The following is an 18044-nucleotide window of genomic DNA, read 5'->3' as shown; positions in this document are numbered from 1 at the left end:
TCCGCGCCTCTTCCCGCCGGCCTGGCGGGCGCCTGGCCCAGGCCGGGGCGGTGCGAGGCGGGGGGTGGGGGTGGTTATGTAAGCGTTGCGCGCTCCCGCGAGGCGGCAACCAATGGGAAGCCCCGGCGGCTCGTGCTCGCGCACGCAGGGTGGGGGGAGGGAGCGCACGACGTGCGCGCGCCCTCTCCCTCCTCCACCGCTGCCGCCTCCTTCTTCTGCCGCTCCTGGTGCTGCTTGTGTGCTCGTTCGGTGCGGACCTGGTACCTCTTTTGTGAAGCGGCAGCTGAGGAGACTCCGGCACTCGCCATGGCCGACGAAAAGCCCAAGGTGAGCTCGGCGCCGGCCTCCTCGGCTCGCCGCGCGGTCGGGGTCACGGCGCGGGCCGGGGTCCGGCCCGAGCCCGCCGCGGGCTCCCCGCGCCTTCCTGGGCCCCCCACGGGGCCGGCCGCGGCTCAGGCCCGGGCGCTCCGCGCCATTTTCCTCCCTCCCCTCTTCCTCCCTCCCGCGCCGGAGGAGGCCCCGCCGCCCTCCCCCGCCCCCGGCCGCCTCGGAGTGCGCGCCGGGCGCGAGTTGGGCGGGCGGATCGCGGACGCCCGCGGGCCCACCGGCCGCGAGCGGAGCTCCTCGGGCTCGGCCGGCCGGGCGCGCGTGCGGAGGGGCGTTAGGGCGCGCGGTGTCCCCACCCTCCGCGGACCCCGTGCGGGGCCGCGGCGGGTGTTGCCGCCTCCGCGGTGGCGGGGAGTTCCCTCCGCCCCGGGCTTCCCCCTCAGGGGTGGGGGCTGCGGGCATCTGGGGACCCCTGCCCCGGGCCGCGCTGGCCTGGCGAGGGCTCGGAGCGAATCAATGGGCTGCCAATGGGCTTCCCATTGGGCCATCGTGAGGGGCCGGGGGCTCGGGGCTTCCTGGGGGGTATTTCCCACTTTCACAGCCTGGGGGTCCCCAGGGGGCTGGGCAGGGGCTTTCCCCTGGGTGCCAGATCACCCCTAACCTGAGGAGACCATGCGGTTTCGAGAAGTTGGAGGCAGAGGTGCGAGCCGAGAGACTTCGTAGGGCTGAACTTTTTAACGCGGGTTTTGAGGCACCAGGAGGCTCTTCCCGTGAGGACTAGGGCTCACACTTCTTCCTGGCACACGGGACTTAAGTGGGGTTTGTTCTGTGACACCCCCTCCCCCCTTCCTTTCTGAAGTGACTTGCGGGGGCTACAGCATTCCATCCACCCTTGATTTTGGTGAACTGCAGGTTGGGTGGAAATCTACAGAGAAGACTTGGAAGAAAACTGCATTTGACCCATGACAACAAAGGGGAGGGGAGAATAAGAGCTCTTAACTGAAAATAAACAAAAGTGAGGCTGCTAATACAGGCGAACATGAATAGTGGTTCTAAGTTACTACGGCTGCTTCAGAGAGAATCGAAGGTTATTCCTCAATGTGTTCTGTGTGTGGTTTTTTTTTTTTTTTTTTTTTTTTTTTTTTTTTAATGTAGTTGAGATTTAAGTTCTTGAGCTGAGTTTGGTAACTTTTTAACAAAATAGTTGTAATGAGTTTTCAATGGCAGGTTCTACGTTTTTTATCTTTGCATTCTGTACTTAAAGCGCTTTATAAAGAGAAAGGATGCTTATTTTTAGTCTTTTTAGGAGAAATGACATTTTGAGGGATAAAATATGCCATTTTAGAAAATTGAGATGCAGGAGTGCCTTTAAGTGAATTGAGTGGGACCCATCTTTAAAAATCGATGGTTATCGCTGATGGAATAGCATGTAGGCTCCTTTTCGGTTTCTGTGACAGCTATTTAATATTGTTGCTCCAGGATTTTCATCTTTCAGATTGATTTCAGCGGCTGAAAACAGCTGTATACTCTTTTATCGTACAGAATGAGAAACCTGTTGATTTCTGAAGCAAGTTGGGCTGCTGCTACTTAAAAAGGTGTTTGTTTTTCACATTTTCCAAATTATACTTTTATTTTTCTTTCAACAGGAAGGAGTGAAGACTGAGAACAACGATCATATTAATTTGAAGGTGGCGGGGCAGGATGGTTCTGTGGTGCAGTTTAAGATTAAGAGGCATACACCACTTAGTAAACTAATGAAAGCCTATTGTGAACGACAGGTGAGGAACTGACATATGCACTTCCAATAAAATTTATGAAAAATAAAACTTTATTTTTTTGAGGATAGAAACTAAGCAGGCATATTGATTATCTTTGGTTGAATGAACACACCTTACTTGACATTTCAATTCTAGCATGCACTTGGTATGTTAATGCTTCATGAAAACCTTTAGGTGGTTTGGTTAATACTCTGTAAGATTCTAGTCCTATGCCAGAATACATCAAATTATAGTCACAACATGCAATTTGTCCCTGAGGGGATGTGATTTTACTTTTATAAGAAAATAAGAATGAACCTGATGAAAATTTCTTGTCAGGCTTTTTTTTTTTTTCTCTCCTCCTTCATCCCTTCTTTAATCCATTTAAAATTTGTGTCATGTCAATGTCAAAAGAACTTATTTTCTGCATTTAAACCAATTTGGAAATAAAATTGTGAGTTTAACAACATTGCAATATTCCTGAAACTTGTAAAATTGCAAAATTTTCTCAACTAATGGTATAGGTCAAGAACTTTAACCTCCTGAGTCTAGCAAAAACACTCCTATGTTATAACAACATTTACATTTTACTCAGAGATTAGTAAAGGGACAGCAAGAAGAGGAAGTAGAGGTGAATAGATAGATGCTGGGAGGTGAATGCAGAGTTTAAGACAAAGAGGCTTCCTTTTGTGAGATTGAGTCTGTAACCATATGGAGGCAACTTTGAAGATGACTCTTGCAAGTATAACAAAAACTGATACCTAGATCAGTTAATTCAACAATAACCTAGCAGAAGCTTTTTTTTTTTTTTTTTCTTTTTAATTCAACCCTGAATGTAAACATGAAAGTTGGGGAAGTCATTCTTTTAGACTAACAAGTTGTCTGCATTGCAAATTGTCCTAAAAGTAGGCTCAAAATAGAAACTATAGAAGTTGGGAGATTGAGCTGATAGTTGGAATTTCTCCATGAGCTCTAAGGGTGTTTGGAAGAAACAAAGATAAATTTATTTTTGAGATTAAGGGTTTATTTTATGCCTAATTTACTTAGAATAATGAGTTTAGGATTCTTATTTTCATATGTAAACTAATCTTACAATTCCTTAAAAGATACAATTTTCAGTGTACTCGTACTTGAAGAATTTTGGTGAAATCCCTTTAAACAACTGGTAAATATATGTACTTCCTAGTTGTGCTAATAGCATCTTCCATATTTGAACACTAGTGCCCCTTCAGGTTACAGGGGAATTTTAAAAGGTAATCCTCTTGTAGAACTTTTACATAGCACACCTTTTACAAAGTAAAAACTCACGGTTAGATTTAATGGTTTTCAACAAAGTTCTCTGCATATCTTTTCTCATTACTAAATTTTAGATTTTAAGTGGTCATATATATATATATATTTTTTAAGATTTTTTTAAATTTATTTATGAGAGGCAGAGACATAGAGGGAAAAGCTGGCTCCCTGTAGGGAGCCTAATGGGGGACTCGATCCTGGACCCTGGATCACTCCTGGACCCTGGATCACGCCGTGGTCTGAACTCTCTCAACTGCTGAGCCACCCAGGCACCCTGGTCATGTATTTTTTAAAAGGTCCTATTTTTCAAAACTTAATATGGAAATCAAATGTAGAACAAAATTTTAAAAAATATTACATTGAATACCCATGTGCTTACCACCTAGATTGTTTTGTTTATTTATTTATTTATTTATTTTTTAGCCACCTACTTTAACCATTAACATTTTATTATACATATCTATTGATAACCTCTACTAATTCTAAGATGTTCATATATAAAACTTCTGTATTTCCTGTAGGGACCCCAGGGAACTTTTTACTTACCTGATGTTTACCAGTTGCCTACCATGTGCATTACACTGTGCCAGAAAAACCAAAGACACAGTATATCTCATATTGCAGATTGTCCTTATAAGAGATTGTTCTATAAGATTGAGTTTAGTGGGTCAATCAAGAATTTGGGGGTTTTTGTAGCATGTTAAAATTTAGTGTATTACGTAAATAAAGTTTCTCTTTAATTTTTTCAGTTAAGTTGACTAAATTTGGGGCCACTCTTGATTTGGAATAGGGGAAAAAGAAGCATTGGTAATCCATAAAAAAAATAATTCTGCATATCACTTGGAATGCAAATATGATTTGAAGACCAGATTCAGGAAAAATTTGGAAAGATTAATTCCCATTTTCTTTTTAAATTGGGAATAACCTCAGAGTTCTGATTGAAGCAAGGTCCCTGTTTACTTTTCAAATGTTTGCTTCTCTCTAAGGAAAAGGGAGTTAAAGTGTTACCTAATTGGGCTGATCCTGCTTTTTAAGTGAGGGTATAGCTTTTCAGAAGTCAAAAACATTTATCCAGTCTAACTTGCATAGATAAAGGGTTTTGTTTTGTTTTTTGACATTAAGGATTCTTGACTAAGGATTTCCTATCAAGATTAATTGAATGAAAAAAAAAAAAAAAAAAAAAAAGATTAATTGAATGATCATATTTACTTTCTAATGAACTCACTTGGTATTGGATCTTTGGAGGAGTTCCAGTAGATATATAATAGGCATTTCAAACAACATGCAAAAAAGATTCGATTCTACTAGAAATCTTTTTCTCTGGTGTCCTCACTCCATAAACAGTAGTATGTTACATCTAGTTGGGAGGTCAGAACATTAGGATCTGTATAATCTATCAACAAAATATGTTCTCTACTTAAACCAATGCTGTTTAAAACAGTAGCCATGGGATGCCTGGTTGGTTCAGCAGTTGAGCGTCTGAGTTGAGGGTCTGGCTTTGGCTCAGGGCATGATCACCAGATCCAGGATTGGGTCCCACATCAGGTTCCCTGTGAGAAGCCTGCTTCTCCCTCTGCCTGTGTCTCTGCCTCTCTCTCTCCCGTCTCTTGTGAATAAATAAATAAATCTTAATAAAACAATAGCCATATATGACTGTTTACCTCCTGAAACATGGCTAGTCCAAAGTAATACGTGCTATTAAGAGTACAATATATGCTAGATTTTGAAAATTCATAGTGGGAAAAGGGGCAGCCCAGGTGGCTTAGCGGTTTAGCACCGCCTTTGGCCCAGCGTGTGATCCTGGATACCTGGGATCGAGTCCCACGTCCAGCTCCCTGCATGGAGCCTGCTTCTCCCTCTGCCTGTATCTCTGCCTCTCTCTCTCCCTGTGTTTCTTATGAATAAATAAAATCTTTTAAAAAAAAATTCATAGTGGGAAAAGTAAAATGTCTCAATTTTTCAAACATCAATTTTTAAAACAATAGGATTTTGAATATATTGATTTAAAACATTAAAATTTTACCTGCTTTAAAAAAAATTTTTAAGAATTTTACTTATACATGAGAAACAGAAACACAGGCAGACGGAGAAGCAAGCTCCCCATGGGGAGCCCAATGCGGGTCTTAATCCCAGGACCCTGGGATCACAACCTTACCAGAAGGCAGATGCTCAGCCACTGAGCCACCCAGGCGTCCCTTTAACCTGCTTTTAATGTGGCAGTGATAAAATTAAAAATTACATGTGTGGCTCACATATTTCTTTTGGATAGTGCTAAGCCATCAATGATTTGATTCCATTCTTGCTCGGTTACTAACTTTAGAGACTTTTCTGATTAATTCAGAGTCCCTCTGCTCCCATCACTCAGTCCTCTCACTTTTTTTTTTTTTTTTTTTTGTATTGCTATCTCCACGAGCATAGGGCCTATTTCTGTAGATCGTAGACCAGTATGTGACATACATACAATGTTTCAGTAAATGCTTATAAAGTGATAGAGAACATTCAAACTGCCTTCAGAGGTTGGCTTGTAAGGTTTCTATTCGTGTGTAGAATTGAGTTTACTCACTTTGTCAGCCATATAGCTTTTGACTGAAGGCATATGATTCCATTATAGTGTACATGTACTATAACAGATTATTTCATGGAATGTTAGATAGCTTCAGAGAGCACAGATTGATTGATTGGTTTAGTCCACTTCATTTTTGTGAAATGAAGAAATGGGGATCCAAAGAGCAAACCTCGCACAGCTCTTTTGTGGCACAGCTCAAGCAAAGTTTAGAGATTTACTCAGAAGTGGAACCTAATACTGGTTTAATGTAGATTCATTGTTTGAATTTACATAATTTATGGAATCTGAGAGGCAAGTTTCCTGAATTTTAGACTTTTGATCTAAAATCCTTTGATCTGTAGCAAAAGAAATGCTTTTATTGACAAGGAAAAGCCTGTCAACAGGTAGTAATAAAAGAATAAGATACTTGTTTTTGGTCCTGTGTTTTTTTCCCCTTTTGAATGACCATGCCATTGACCTTAGGACCTTACTAGGGGGCATAGTAGAGAAAGAGCCCAGCCTATGGCTTAGTATTTTGTTAAAGCAATGAGTCTTAATGGAGTGTTAGTAAGTATGTAATTAGTAGCTAATGGCTTGGCATTTAATTCTTGGTTGCTTTGCATAATCACAAATTTGGATGTCATGAGGAATGGATTGAGATTGTGGATGTTCCCCATCTGGTCTGAGAATTGCTTGTATTCCTCAAGACAAGGCTAATCTGAAAGTGGTATGTGTCACAGACTAGAGTTTTAAAGGGACGTAATATGATCTTCATGTTAGAGATAGTTTTAAAGACAGACTTAATGAATCCTTGTTAAATAATGGAATACAGGTGTCATAGAACTGTTTATTGAGCACATTTTCAATATTCTAGTCCTAGAAACTGAGTTTCATTTTAAGTTTAAGCAGGGATTTGTGTAACAATAATTATAGTTTGTGATTGGTACAGGAGTGATTTTTTTTGGTAGGATGCTTCCTAAAATGCTGTTTTTCCAGTTAATATATTCACAGCATGTCTCCAAAGATACTTTATTTTCCTATCTTGTCTTCATTTGGCTGCAGTTAAGAGCTTTGCTGCATTGCTCCTTTCCCTTTCTCCCCACCCCTGCGTCAGGTAGGTAATGATTAGTAAAACTTTGGAATCTGGCTTTTTAAAAACATATTAAAAGATTTTATTTGGGGCGGTAGAGCACAGAGGGAGAGGGAGAAGCAGACTTCACTGAGCAGAGAGCTCCATGTGGGGCTGGACCCCAAGACCCTGAGATCATGATGGATGAGACGACACTTGACTGACGGAGCCACCTAGGTGCCCCTGGAATCTGTTTTGCAGAAGGGGCATGATTAGGCTCATTTATCTCCTTGAATGCATATAAAAATTTCTAGAGGCTAAACTCCATAATGTAATTTTAAAATTACCTTTTTTGTAATAAAGCTGCTCCTCAACTTAGTAGCTTTAGATTTATTTATTTTTATTTTTATTTTTTTTTAGATTTATTTTTTTTTAAATGAAACATAAGTTAGATGATGCTTTTCATGTATTTTATTCCATTAGTGACATCCATGAGTGCCAACTGTGTGCAAGGATTGCAGTATAACCAAGACAGTCTTAGTTTCTTGTCCCTCCTGGAGCCTACTTTTTTAGTGAGAGGTTGACATATAATCATTGCTGATCAGGGTACATACTAAGAAGAAATATAAATAAAAAAGCAGGTGGTTCTTTTGAGGTATTCCACAGTTTCAAGCTTATGCACTTACGAGTGGGTTTTAGGATGGTTATGGTGGAAATGTTGAATGCCTGGGGGTTAAAAAAGGAAATGTTGACTGCCCAAGAGTAAGAACTTGTTGAATTCCTGTGGTGTGCCTAGCATTTTGCTGGGTTGAAACATAGGTTATTCTTGCTTGGTGATAGGAATTGTTTGAGTATAAATGAAGGTTAAGTAGCTTTAAGGTAAAATTTATTATTTTTTTAAGGATTTTATTTACTCATGAGAGACACAGAGGCAGAGAGAGAAGCAGGCTCCATGCAGGGAGCCCAATGTGGGACTCTGGACTCCAGGATCACGCCCTGGGCTGAATGCAGATGCTTAACCACTGAGCCACCCAGGCGTCCCAAGGCAAAATTTTTAATCATTACATTTATTTAGGTGACTTCAGTTTGCATTATTAAGGGCGGGTTTTTTTCACCCCTTTTGGAGAGTTCTTAATATGCATGGAAGAATACTGTGCATATCTGTTACTTTAAATTTCAGTGTCTTTCTAACTCCTTTAAAGGCAGTTTGACTCAAGGTATGGTCTGTTTAAGCTTGGAGTAGCTGGTTTCAAAGCAATACAGCTGTTTTTAAAACTTTTTTTTAAAAGATTTGTTTGAGAGTGCGAGTTAGGGGAGGGGCAAAGGGAGAGAATCCTAAGCAGGCTCCATGCCCAGCACAGAACCTGACATAGGGCTTGATCTCAGGACCCTGAAATCATGACTTGAGCCAAAATCAAGAGTTGGCCGCTTAACCAGCTGAGCCACCTGGACAGCCGTAAAAAATACTTTTTTTTTTTTAATAAAAGATTTTTCCAAAGAAGATCAAACCTAGATTGAAGAAAGTGAAAATCATCCTAAATCTTTTTATCCACATAGCAATGTTAACAAGTTGATCGTTTATTTAGATTTCTCTTATTTGTGGCTAAACATGCATATAGTTTTTGTTCTTACTGTTTCATTGCATTCTTACTGCTTTTAAACTCTCTTGTAGGGTTTGTCAATGAGGCAGATCAGATTCCGATTTGATGGGCAGCCAATCAATGAAACAGACACACCTGCACAGGTAAAAATCTCTATATACTAACTAGAAGAGTCAGTGTTTTTTTTAATTTGTTCAACAGCCTTGTTTATTAATTTGTGGACTTTCAAACATTGGAATAATAGTTTTTTGTTTTTATCAGAGTTCAGAACTCAAAGAAAATGAGTTAGTATTTCTTCAGGAAATGTCAAATTTTAAATATCCAGTTATCATTTTGTGAATCTGACAGGTCACTTGGTTAATTTAATCAATTCTTATTGCCAGCATTATTTGGGGAAAATAATTGAGAATGCTGTTTTTGTCGCCGCAGCTCCTGATCATACTCCAGGTTCCCCCACAGGTGATCGGCTGGCTGTTGATCCTCACCAATTTGATTTCCCATGCTGAATTCTCTTACCTGTCTTTGTGAACCAAAGGAATCTTGGGGCTCTGATGGGAAGTCTCTTGATTGTTTAGCTTGATTAGTAGGGTTCTTTTTTTTTTTTTTAATATTTTATTTATTTATTCATGAGAGACACAGGCAGGGGGAGAAGCAGGCTCCATGCAGGAGCCCGACGTGGGACTATATCCCGGAACTCTGGGATCACGTCCTGAGCGGAAGGCGGACACTCAACCACTGAGCCACCCAGGCATCCCATAAGTGGCTTCTTAAAGTCTTCTGCCAAAGATGACGCTGATCCCTTAACCTCTTTACACATCACTTTAGTTCTTTCACTTTGTAAGGGATCAGCTGGACAGTCTTCTATGGCAGAAGCTCTTTGTTTCTTTTTACCCTCTCAGGTTGCACTTAAGACTTCTAGTTGGGGGAAAATATTTTGATAGAAATGTCAATTGTAGCCCTTCTACTTTTGAATTTGTTTTTTTTTTTTTTTTTTTTTTTTTTTTTTCAGTCCGTAAAAACTAGAAAGTGATAAATATGATGAGTAAAGCAGCCCATCCTGTTTGGGTTTTTGTTGATAATCTCAAAAATTTGAAATATCTGAGTTGTACTTCAGGAAAGAATATTTTGAAGTAATTTGTGGTGAGTCTCTAAGAAGCAGTTATCTTAGGTAGCCACAAGGAGGAGCTGAATTCTCTTGGTGAAAAACTCCTGTCCTTTGAAGGCATTTCAAGTTTTCACTATAAAATGTAACATCCCGGGGGTTTTATTTTAGTAGATAGGCTGAAGACATGTTTTGATGGTTTAAAAAAGAATAAAAACGTATTATGCTAAACTTGGATGTTTAGAATGTATTTTCTGTCTTGATACTCTTCACCCACCACCAAACCCAGGTTCTTGTCTCTACAAAGCTGGCTGCAAATATTAAACTATAGGTTTGTTCAGAACTGCATCATAAAATCTTCATATTAAATGTGGAATTGAACTCCTTTTAGCATTTGAAATTGAATTCACTGTAGAATGAAATTGATTCATTTTAGAATTCTCACAGTATTTATTAAATAGCAGAATTATGATAAATTAGAACATCTTAATGACCATTTTTAATAATAATATAATTATGTGCCCACCATTCCGTTAAATACTCTCTTCGACTCATTTAATTCTCATAACTGAATGCTATTTCATTTTACAAAAGAGGGAATTGAGACTTAGTCATTAACATTTTAATGCCACAGTCCTACTTTTAGTGTATTTGAACTTTGTTAGAAATGATTCCCTTTCTTGTCTTTAGGTACCCAGGGTTCTTGTTTCTTTTTTTCCCCCACAAATTACCAGTTTTGGAACATATTTTTTCGAGACTAATTATCAGCATAACAAACTGTTACAAAGGTTATTTATTTGACAGTGCTGCTGTATATACCAAGATCTTTCTACTCTGGTAGAAAGAATGGTCGGTTTTTGTTTAATATGTAGGGAGTGAGCCTTACAAACTTAGTTTGTGAATAGAAGTTTAAAACTGAAAGTAGGGGGCGCCTGGGTAGCTCAGCAGTTGAGCATCTGCCTTCAGCCCCGGGCGTGATCCTGGGGTCCCAGGATCAAGTCCCACATCGGGCTCCCTGCATGGAGCCTGCTTCTCCCTCTGCCTGTGTCTCTGCCTCTCTCTCCGTGTCTCTCATGAATAAATAAAATCTTTAAAAATAATAATAAATAAAAAATAAAATAAAATCGAAAGTAGTTTTTAGGAGGTCTTTCCTTGTGCATACCCCTTCCCTTCCCTTACTGCACAGAGCTAACTGCTATGCTTTGTGCCCATGCCAGGATGCATTCATGCTATATGTGTGCACACACACTTTTAAAAACACAAACATAGTCATACTATAACCACTTTTGCTGTCTAAGTGGGGTGTTTTGTTTTGTTTTTAGGGGTTTTTTAGATTTTATTTATTTATTTAGAGAGCATGAGGGAAGGGAAGAGGAGGAAAGTGAGGAGAGGAGAGAGCATCCTAAGCAGATTCTGTGCTGAGCTGGGACCCTGACTCTGGGCTGGAGATTGTGACCTGAGCCAAAATCAAGTCAAATGCCCAACTAACTGAACCACCCAGGTGCCCCACTACCTAGTTTTGTTTTTAGCCTAATATATCTTAGGGGTGGTTCCGTTTCTGCACATATAAATGTGTGGTATTTCCTATAAGAGTGTACCACACTTCTTTGAGTTTTTATTATTATTTAGGTTATTTCCAGTCTTTTGCTCATCTAAACAACACCGCGGTCAATCCTTTACACATATCATTCTTATTCCCATTTACTTACTTATTCCGTTTTTATTTTATATCATTTATTTTTGTCATGGTATATTTTATCATTTAATATTTTTGTTTTCAATAATTAAAAGTGAGGTGATGTAACTCACGTACATATTCAGGTTTTTCACTTAAAAACTAAGTTTTTTACAGATGCCTGGGTGGCTCTGTGGTTAAACATCTGCCTTCCGGCTCAGGGTGTGATCCTGGAGTCCCGGGATCAAGTCCCACTTTGGGCTCCCTGCATGGAACCTGCTTATCCTTCTGTGTCTCTGCCTCTGTGTCTCTCATGAATAAATAAACAGAAATCTTAAAAAAAAAAAAAAAAAAAAGGAAAAAGAAAAACTAAGTTTTTTTATAGTCCTTATATAATTAAGACCAAGTGAAAAGTTCATTTAAACCTAAGACTGGGGCAGCTCAGGTGACTCGGCAGTTTAGTGCCGCCTTTGGCCTAGTGCCTGATCCTGGTGACCTGGGATCGGGTCCTGCATTGGGCTCCCTGCATGGAGCCTGCTTCTCTCTCTGTCTTTCATGAATGAATAAATAAATAAAACCTTTTAAAAATAAAAATTAAATTAAACCTAAGACTGATGCTACATTAAGCTATAGGATGTCTGCAACAACGAACACTGGAATTGGGTGGAACTTGTGCAGTTTCAGGGTACTTAAAGTCCAAGAGTTACAATCTTCAGAGCTGATAATCAGTGTCCTTCCATTTGTTTTTCTTCTCTTGTATGCTAGTTGGAAATGGAGGATGAAGATACAATTGATGTGTTCCAGCAGCAGACAGGAGGTGTCTACTAAAAAGGGAACCTGCTACTTTACTCCAGAACTCTGTTCCTCCAGACCAAGAAGACATTCTCAAATAGAAAGCCGTAATTTGGTTCCACCACATCCTGACTACTACAGTATAGTTTTCTCTATTCTTTCATTTTCCCCTTCCCCATTCCTTTATTGTACATAAAGTAACTGTGTATGTGCACAAGCATATTGCATTTTTTTTTTTAACTAAATGGCCAATGGTATGTTTTGATCGACATCAAATGGAGATGGGATGGGGGAAAATACTGCTTCTGTGAAAATACCCCCTCTCTCCATTAGTGGCATGCTCAGTCAGCTCTTATCTTTATATTCCAGTAAGTTATTTTGCTCTCACTGTTTAACAAAAAAAAAGAACAACATAAAAATCCTTGCATACCTTGTTCGATTGGAGAATTTTAATGTTTTTCATTTATCATTGTAAAACCAAGGACAATTTTATAACTTTTTTGTACGTAGCTGTTACATGTAGGGCAATCTGTCTTTAAGTAGGGATAAATTACTCTAAAAGAAATGAATCCTAGATAGTTTTCCCTTCAAGTCAAGCGTCTTGTTGTTTAAATAAACTTCTTGTTTAAAATGAGCTGTTTTCTTTATTCTGAAGAATATTGAGGAGAAAGTTGAAGCTTAGGAAAAAAACATGAATTGAGTAGGCCTGTTAGAAGTAACATTTCAAGGAAGAAGTAAAGCTACACTGCATTCCTGACAGACTGATGCAAAACAAAGAATAACAAAGTTTATAAATGACTAGCAACTAATGTTTCAGCCTCTTTGTTTAAAAAGCTTAGGCAGTTCAAGATAATGCAACCTTACTAGCAGGAAAAAAAAAAAAATTGGGTCATAATGTTGTGGATTTATTCCCAAATAATTTCTGTAACCAGTACCTGGCAGGTTGGATTACTACATGCAGCTAGGAGAAAGTTCTGAGTTTGCTAACTCTGCTGATAAATCACTTAACCATTCTAGCCCCCACTTTGATGAATAAATTATTCCCTAACCCAGAATTGAGTCTTTGTTCCATGTAAAGGACAAAATATTTATCTACATCTATCCATGCTTATCAGACTTAAATATGCAGGGCATCACAGTTTTTAAATACAGTTGTATGGGGAAGGGTAACAGCCATAGAACGAGTAAACATAATAGAGCTGAAACTGGGACTGGAGAATAGGTCTGATACCTGTTAATTCAGTTTTTCCATATTGCTACTCAAGAAACTGAATTTCCACCCTTCGTATTCACCAGTGTGGCCTTTTGGCATCAGGTCCCCAAGTCCTGTCATGACTTGTCAATTAGTTCACTCTACCACTGTTGCAACATAGGTTTTCTTTACATCCCCCGTTTTTATGGTGAGAGTTTCCCCAGGCAGCAGGTGATACGTAGGGTGGGCTTTTTTTTTTTTTTTTTTTTAATGTGGGGCTTGGACTCCTGAGCCCAAGATAGAGTTGCATGCTTTTCTGACAGTCAACCAGGCGCCCCTGTTCCATAGTTTTTTCATTCTGTATATATGAGTTAATCTTGAGCCAACAACTTTTATTTTCCTGTGTGTAAAATGTTACCAACCTACTTTTACAATTTATATTGTGCATCTGTGTGGGAACCCTGCCCCCAAGAATTCTTAGGTAAGTGCCTGTCTTGATTTGTTGTACTAGGTACTGTTAAGTGGTAGAATTTGATGGTGCCCTAAAAATTAAAAATTAGGATTATAATTCAAGCCAGAGAACTTTATTATGTAAAGGGTCTTGAAGTGGGCCTTATTTAAGTAGGAATTTACTAACCTGTCATGTCTGAGTTTTTGCCATGTTGGGAGGAATATCTAAACAGAAACCTGATACAATTTCTTTTAAGATTTTAGTTACTCATTTGAGAGACAGAGTGAGCAAAAGAGTACAGGAGCAGGGGAAGAGGGAAAGGGAGAAGCAGTTTCCCCACTGAGCAGGGAGCCCGATGAGGTGGCTCGATCCCAGGACCCCTGGGATCCCAGGACCTGAGCTGAAGGCAGATGTTTAACCGACTGAGCCACCAGGTGCCCTGAAAGACAAATTTTCTATGCAAAATTTATAGAACTTTAAAAAAAATTTCTAATCTGTATATATAATATGGGGCTTGAACTCATGACCCCAATATTGAGTTGCCCCCTCTCCCTAGGGAGCCAGCCAGGCATTCCTAAGGAGCACTTTTTTTTTTTTTTTTTAATTTATGTACGGTAGTCACACAGAGAGAGAGAGAGAGAGAGAGAGAGGCAGAGACATAGGCAGAGGGAGAGGGAGAAGCAGGCTCCATGCACCGGGAGCCCAACGTGGGATTTGATCCCAGGTCTCCAGGATTGCGCCCTGAGCCAAAGGCAGGCGCTAAACCGCTGTGCCACCCAGGGATTCCCTCCTAAGGAGCACTTTTTAAGTAACACTTTGAAAATAATTATTGAAAATAATGTAATCTTTGCATTTTAATTTTTTTTGCCTTCAGAGGAGAGGTTCAAATGATGGGACTTAATACTGCCATTTTGATTAATTGGGACAATTTAGCTCCACTCTTTCTGGCTGCGCTCACATTAATGCCCCACATGTTAGCTCAGCAGTTAAGCGTCTGCCTTCGGCCCAGGGCATGATCCTGGAGTCCCGGGATCAAGTCCCACATGGAGCCTGCTTCTCCCTCTGCCTGTGTCTCTGCCTCTCTTTCTGTGTGTCTCATGAATAAATTTAAAACAAACAAATAATACCCCATGTTCATATCCTTAAAGTGGCAAACAATATCTAAGTGAACACAGTTCTGTACAGGGAAATGAGAAAGTTTTTACTCCCAAGCACTCCTGTTCATACACACTGCTTGAGGCGAAGGCAAAAAGTATTAGCAACTTTTCAAAAATAGTATCAAGTTGTTTGGTTCATTTTTTTGCTTGTTCATGATTTTGTGGAAATTACTTTAATCTGATGATCAGATTATATTCTCCCTAAAGGGGAAGATGTGGAATGGATGACGGGGAGTAGTAACCTAGTTTGAGGAGAAATGGGAGACTCTGGTCAGAGTGTGTACTTCTATGTAGGAGACTGGGACTGCAGGAGGTCAGTAGAAAGTAGAATCCCTGGATATAAGGGAAGTTTTTTGGAGAATTTTGCCAAGGTCCTTGTGGGAGTTACAGTGTATTGGAGAGATCCAACTGTCCTGCTGAGGTTTATTTTTGAGTTAAGATACTGCCGCTTTTATTTATTTATTTTTTAAAGATTTATTTATTATTTACGATAGAGAGAGAGAGAGGCAGAGACACAGGCAGAGGGAGAAGCAGACCCCATGCAGGGAGCCCGAGGCGGGACTCGATCCTGGGTCTCCAGGATCACGCCCTGGGCCGAAGGCAGGCACTAAACCACTGAGCCACCCAGGGATCCCCATACTGCCGCTTTTAAATATGACTAACACTGATACTGGATTGTGGTTTTGCATTAGAATCTCCTGGTAAGCTTTTAAAAACATACCTGTGCCTGGGTCCTACCTTAGAAATGTATTTTCAAAGCAGTATAGAATTGAGAAGCAATTCTGGGAGCATCATCACAACTCTTAAGAGTTTTAATTAAGCACCTTGTGGATGGTGAAGATTACATGAGATAATAAACGTTTTAGCTGCCTAGCACAATGCCTCCCACGTACTGAACTCTTTAAATAAAAGTTATTATTTTCAGTGCGCAGTAAGGGCCATAGGATGCAGAGGTTTCAACAGAATTCCATAATCTGCTGATGCCTTGCACTTAATGTAAATGAAAAACAGCAAGAATTTTCTATTGTTTTAAAACCATACAATCTTTGTCTCATCAGTTATTTTTTTCATAAATACTTAATGCTAAATTGTGTCCTAATGAGTCTTTAAGGGGATCCCTGGGTGGCTCCAGCGGTTTTGCGCCTGCCTTTGGCCCAGGGTGCGATCCTGGAGTCCCGGGATTGAGTCCCGCGTCGGGCTCCTGGCATGGAGTCGGCTTCTCCCTCTGCCTGTGTCTCTGCCTCTCTCTCTCTCTCTCTCTCTCTATCATAAATAAATAAAAATAAATCTTAAAAAAAATAATGAGTCTTTAAGGAGAAACTGTCCTCAGAATATTAATGATTCTCCAATATCCTAAGAACCAAAGACCTGTCCACTACATGCTTCAACATTCTGATTGTGTAGGTGGTGATTTGAAGGTGGTCCTCCATGTAGTAGGACACACATGTACTTTATAGTGAGATTTTAGTCTGTATAGTGGTTAGCTAATGAAAAGAGTTCCTCAGAGTTGGAACATAATTAGAATAGAGCATATAAACAGGTTAGGAATTTAATCTATTTGGAATGTGGAGTGTTATTTCCCTGTAAGCAGTGACATGTGACTATGAGATCATTTTAGGATTTCCTATACCCCTGGGGCCCTTATGAAACTGTTTGAAGTCTCAGAATTGTCATGTAATGTTTGTTTTTTTGCAATTCATGTTTTTAAGGCATATTATATGGCTAACTTTGCCACAAGTTTACAGAATTTAGAATATTAAGGGAAGAATTTTCTCACATTTTTCAGGGCATGCTGTTTTTTAAAAATTATTGGTTGTTTGTAATTTTAGCAATTGTTTTTGCAAAGGAGGCCAGATTCATCTCTAGGAGAGCAGGACAGATGGCTTAGAGGAGTTTTTTGCTTGTTTATTAAATATAGAAATAGTAGCATGGGATTGGGGAAAGCGAACAAAATCCACATCATTTTATTCAGCTCAATCTAGAGAAGGAAAAGAGTGGGGAAATAGGAATCACGCTCTCCCTCCACAATTCAGTGATTAAAAAGGACGTGAGAGTGGCATGTCAGACCAGTAGAGGATATGTGCCATTTTGTTTACCTTTGACAAAGTAGGCGAAATGTGACCGCCATTTTCCATATCTCAGGTGGTTTGTTTATATTATGGCAAATGAGTTTCAAGAGAAAACAAACGCCTTCAGTTGTCCCTGTGCCATTGATATGCCTTTGTGTGTGAGGATATAGCTAAGAAAAGAATGGACAGATGCATACTAAATTTGGCTGTAAGAGTGATGGATACAGAATGTATGTGTAAATATGTGTGGTTAAGTCACACAGAAGTGACATGGGGCACCCTGCAATCCTGGGGTTTCTAACCCTTGTTAGAAATACTTGTCAATGAGTGATTCATTAATTCAGGTACTTAGTGAAATTCAAAAGCACATGAGTAGCATTTTAATAATGGAATAGAAAATACAAGAAAATGTATTGGGGTGCCTGGCTGGCTCAGTCTGTGGAACATGCAACTCTTGATCTCAGGATTATTGGGCATAGAGTATTTAAGAAAACAAAAAAGAAAATATTAATGTTCGATCATAGTTTACTGTTCTTGTAGGTTAGAAATAGTCAACTGTCTGCAATTTCATTTGGGTTCAGCTTATAACATGTTCTGGATCAGAGTGAGAGAAAATAATCTAAGAAGTTGATTCAAACCCAATTGCATAAACTAGATGGAGTAAATCCCAATAATAAGGCCCTCTAGATTGCCCATTTCCCCTGGCATTCTGGAATAAATTGGGGCAGGTTGGTATTATGAGGGGTCAGAACAAAGTGGGTAGTATTTGAGGCAAAAAACATGCTTGAGAGCCAAGAGATGCTATTTTAGTGCATATTGTGTTTCATTTAAATTTAGTTATTACCTTAGTAGGCATCAAGTGGTGAAGAACAACTTCTAGATTATTCTATTTTGAGTAAATTGTACATTGCATTCTATTTTTTTTTTTTTTTTTTTATGATAGTCACAGAGAAAGAGAGAGAGGCAGAGACATAGGCAGAGGGAAAAGCAGGCTCCATGCACCGGGAGCCCGAT

The 18044-nt window shown here is 39.8% G+C and overlaps 1 protein-coding gene across 4 annotated transcripts; it reads left to right on the top strand.

The window, feature by feature from the left end:
* Window positions 1-139: 139 nt before the first annotated feature.
* On the top strand, window positions 140-12795 carry SUMO2 (small ubiquitin like modifier 2). Of its 4 annotated transcripts, XM_077854203.1 has the most exons (5): window positions 722-1027; window positions 1240-1414; window positions 1974-2105; window positions 8664-8735; window positions 9022-9929. In XM_077854203.1, the coding sequence occupies exons 2-5, from the start codon at window positions 1367-1369 to the stop codon at window positions 9118-9120; spliced, it is 351 nt and encodes a 116-aa protein (XP_077710329.1). In that variant the 5' UTR covers window positions 722-1027; window positions 1240-1366; the 3' UTR covers window positions 9121-9929. The 4 variants fall into 4 exon arrangements, with proteins under 4 accessions (XP_077710331.1, XP_077710333.1, XP_077710329.1 ...); XM_077854205.1 differs by lacking the exons at window positions 722-1027; window positions 1240-1414 and adding an exon at window positions 140-327; XM_077854207.1 differs by lacking the exons at window positions 722-1027; window positions 1240-1414; window positions 9022-9929 and adding exons at window positions 148-327; window positions 12135-12795.
* The last annotated feature ends 5249 nt before the right edge of the window (window positions 12796-18044 follow it).

This window comes from Canis aureus, chromosome 16 (assembly GCF_053574225.1).
Source record: "Canis aureus isolate CA01 chromosome 16, VMU_Caureus_v.1.0, whole genome shotgun sequence".
Classification (NCBI taxonomy): domain Eukaryota; kingdom Metazoa; phylum Chordata; class Mammalia; order Carnivora; family Canidae; genus Canis; species Canis aureus.
The sequence above is the reverse complement of the archived record's forward strand: the minus strand, read 5'-3'. Positions and strand labels throughout refer to the sequence as shown.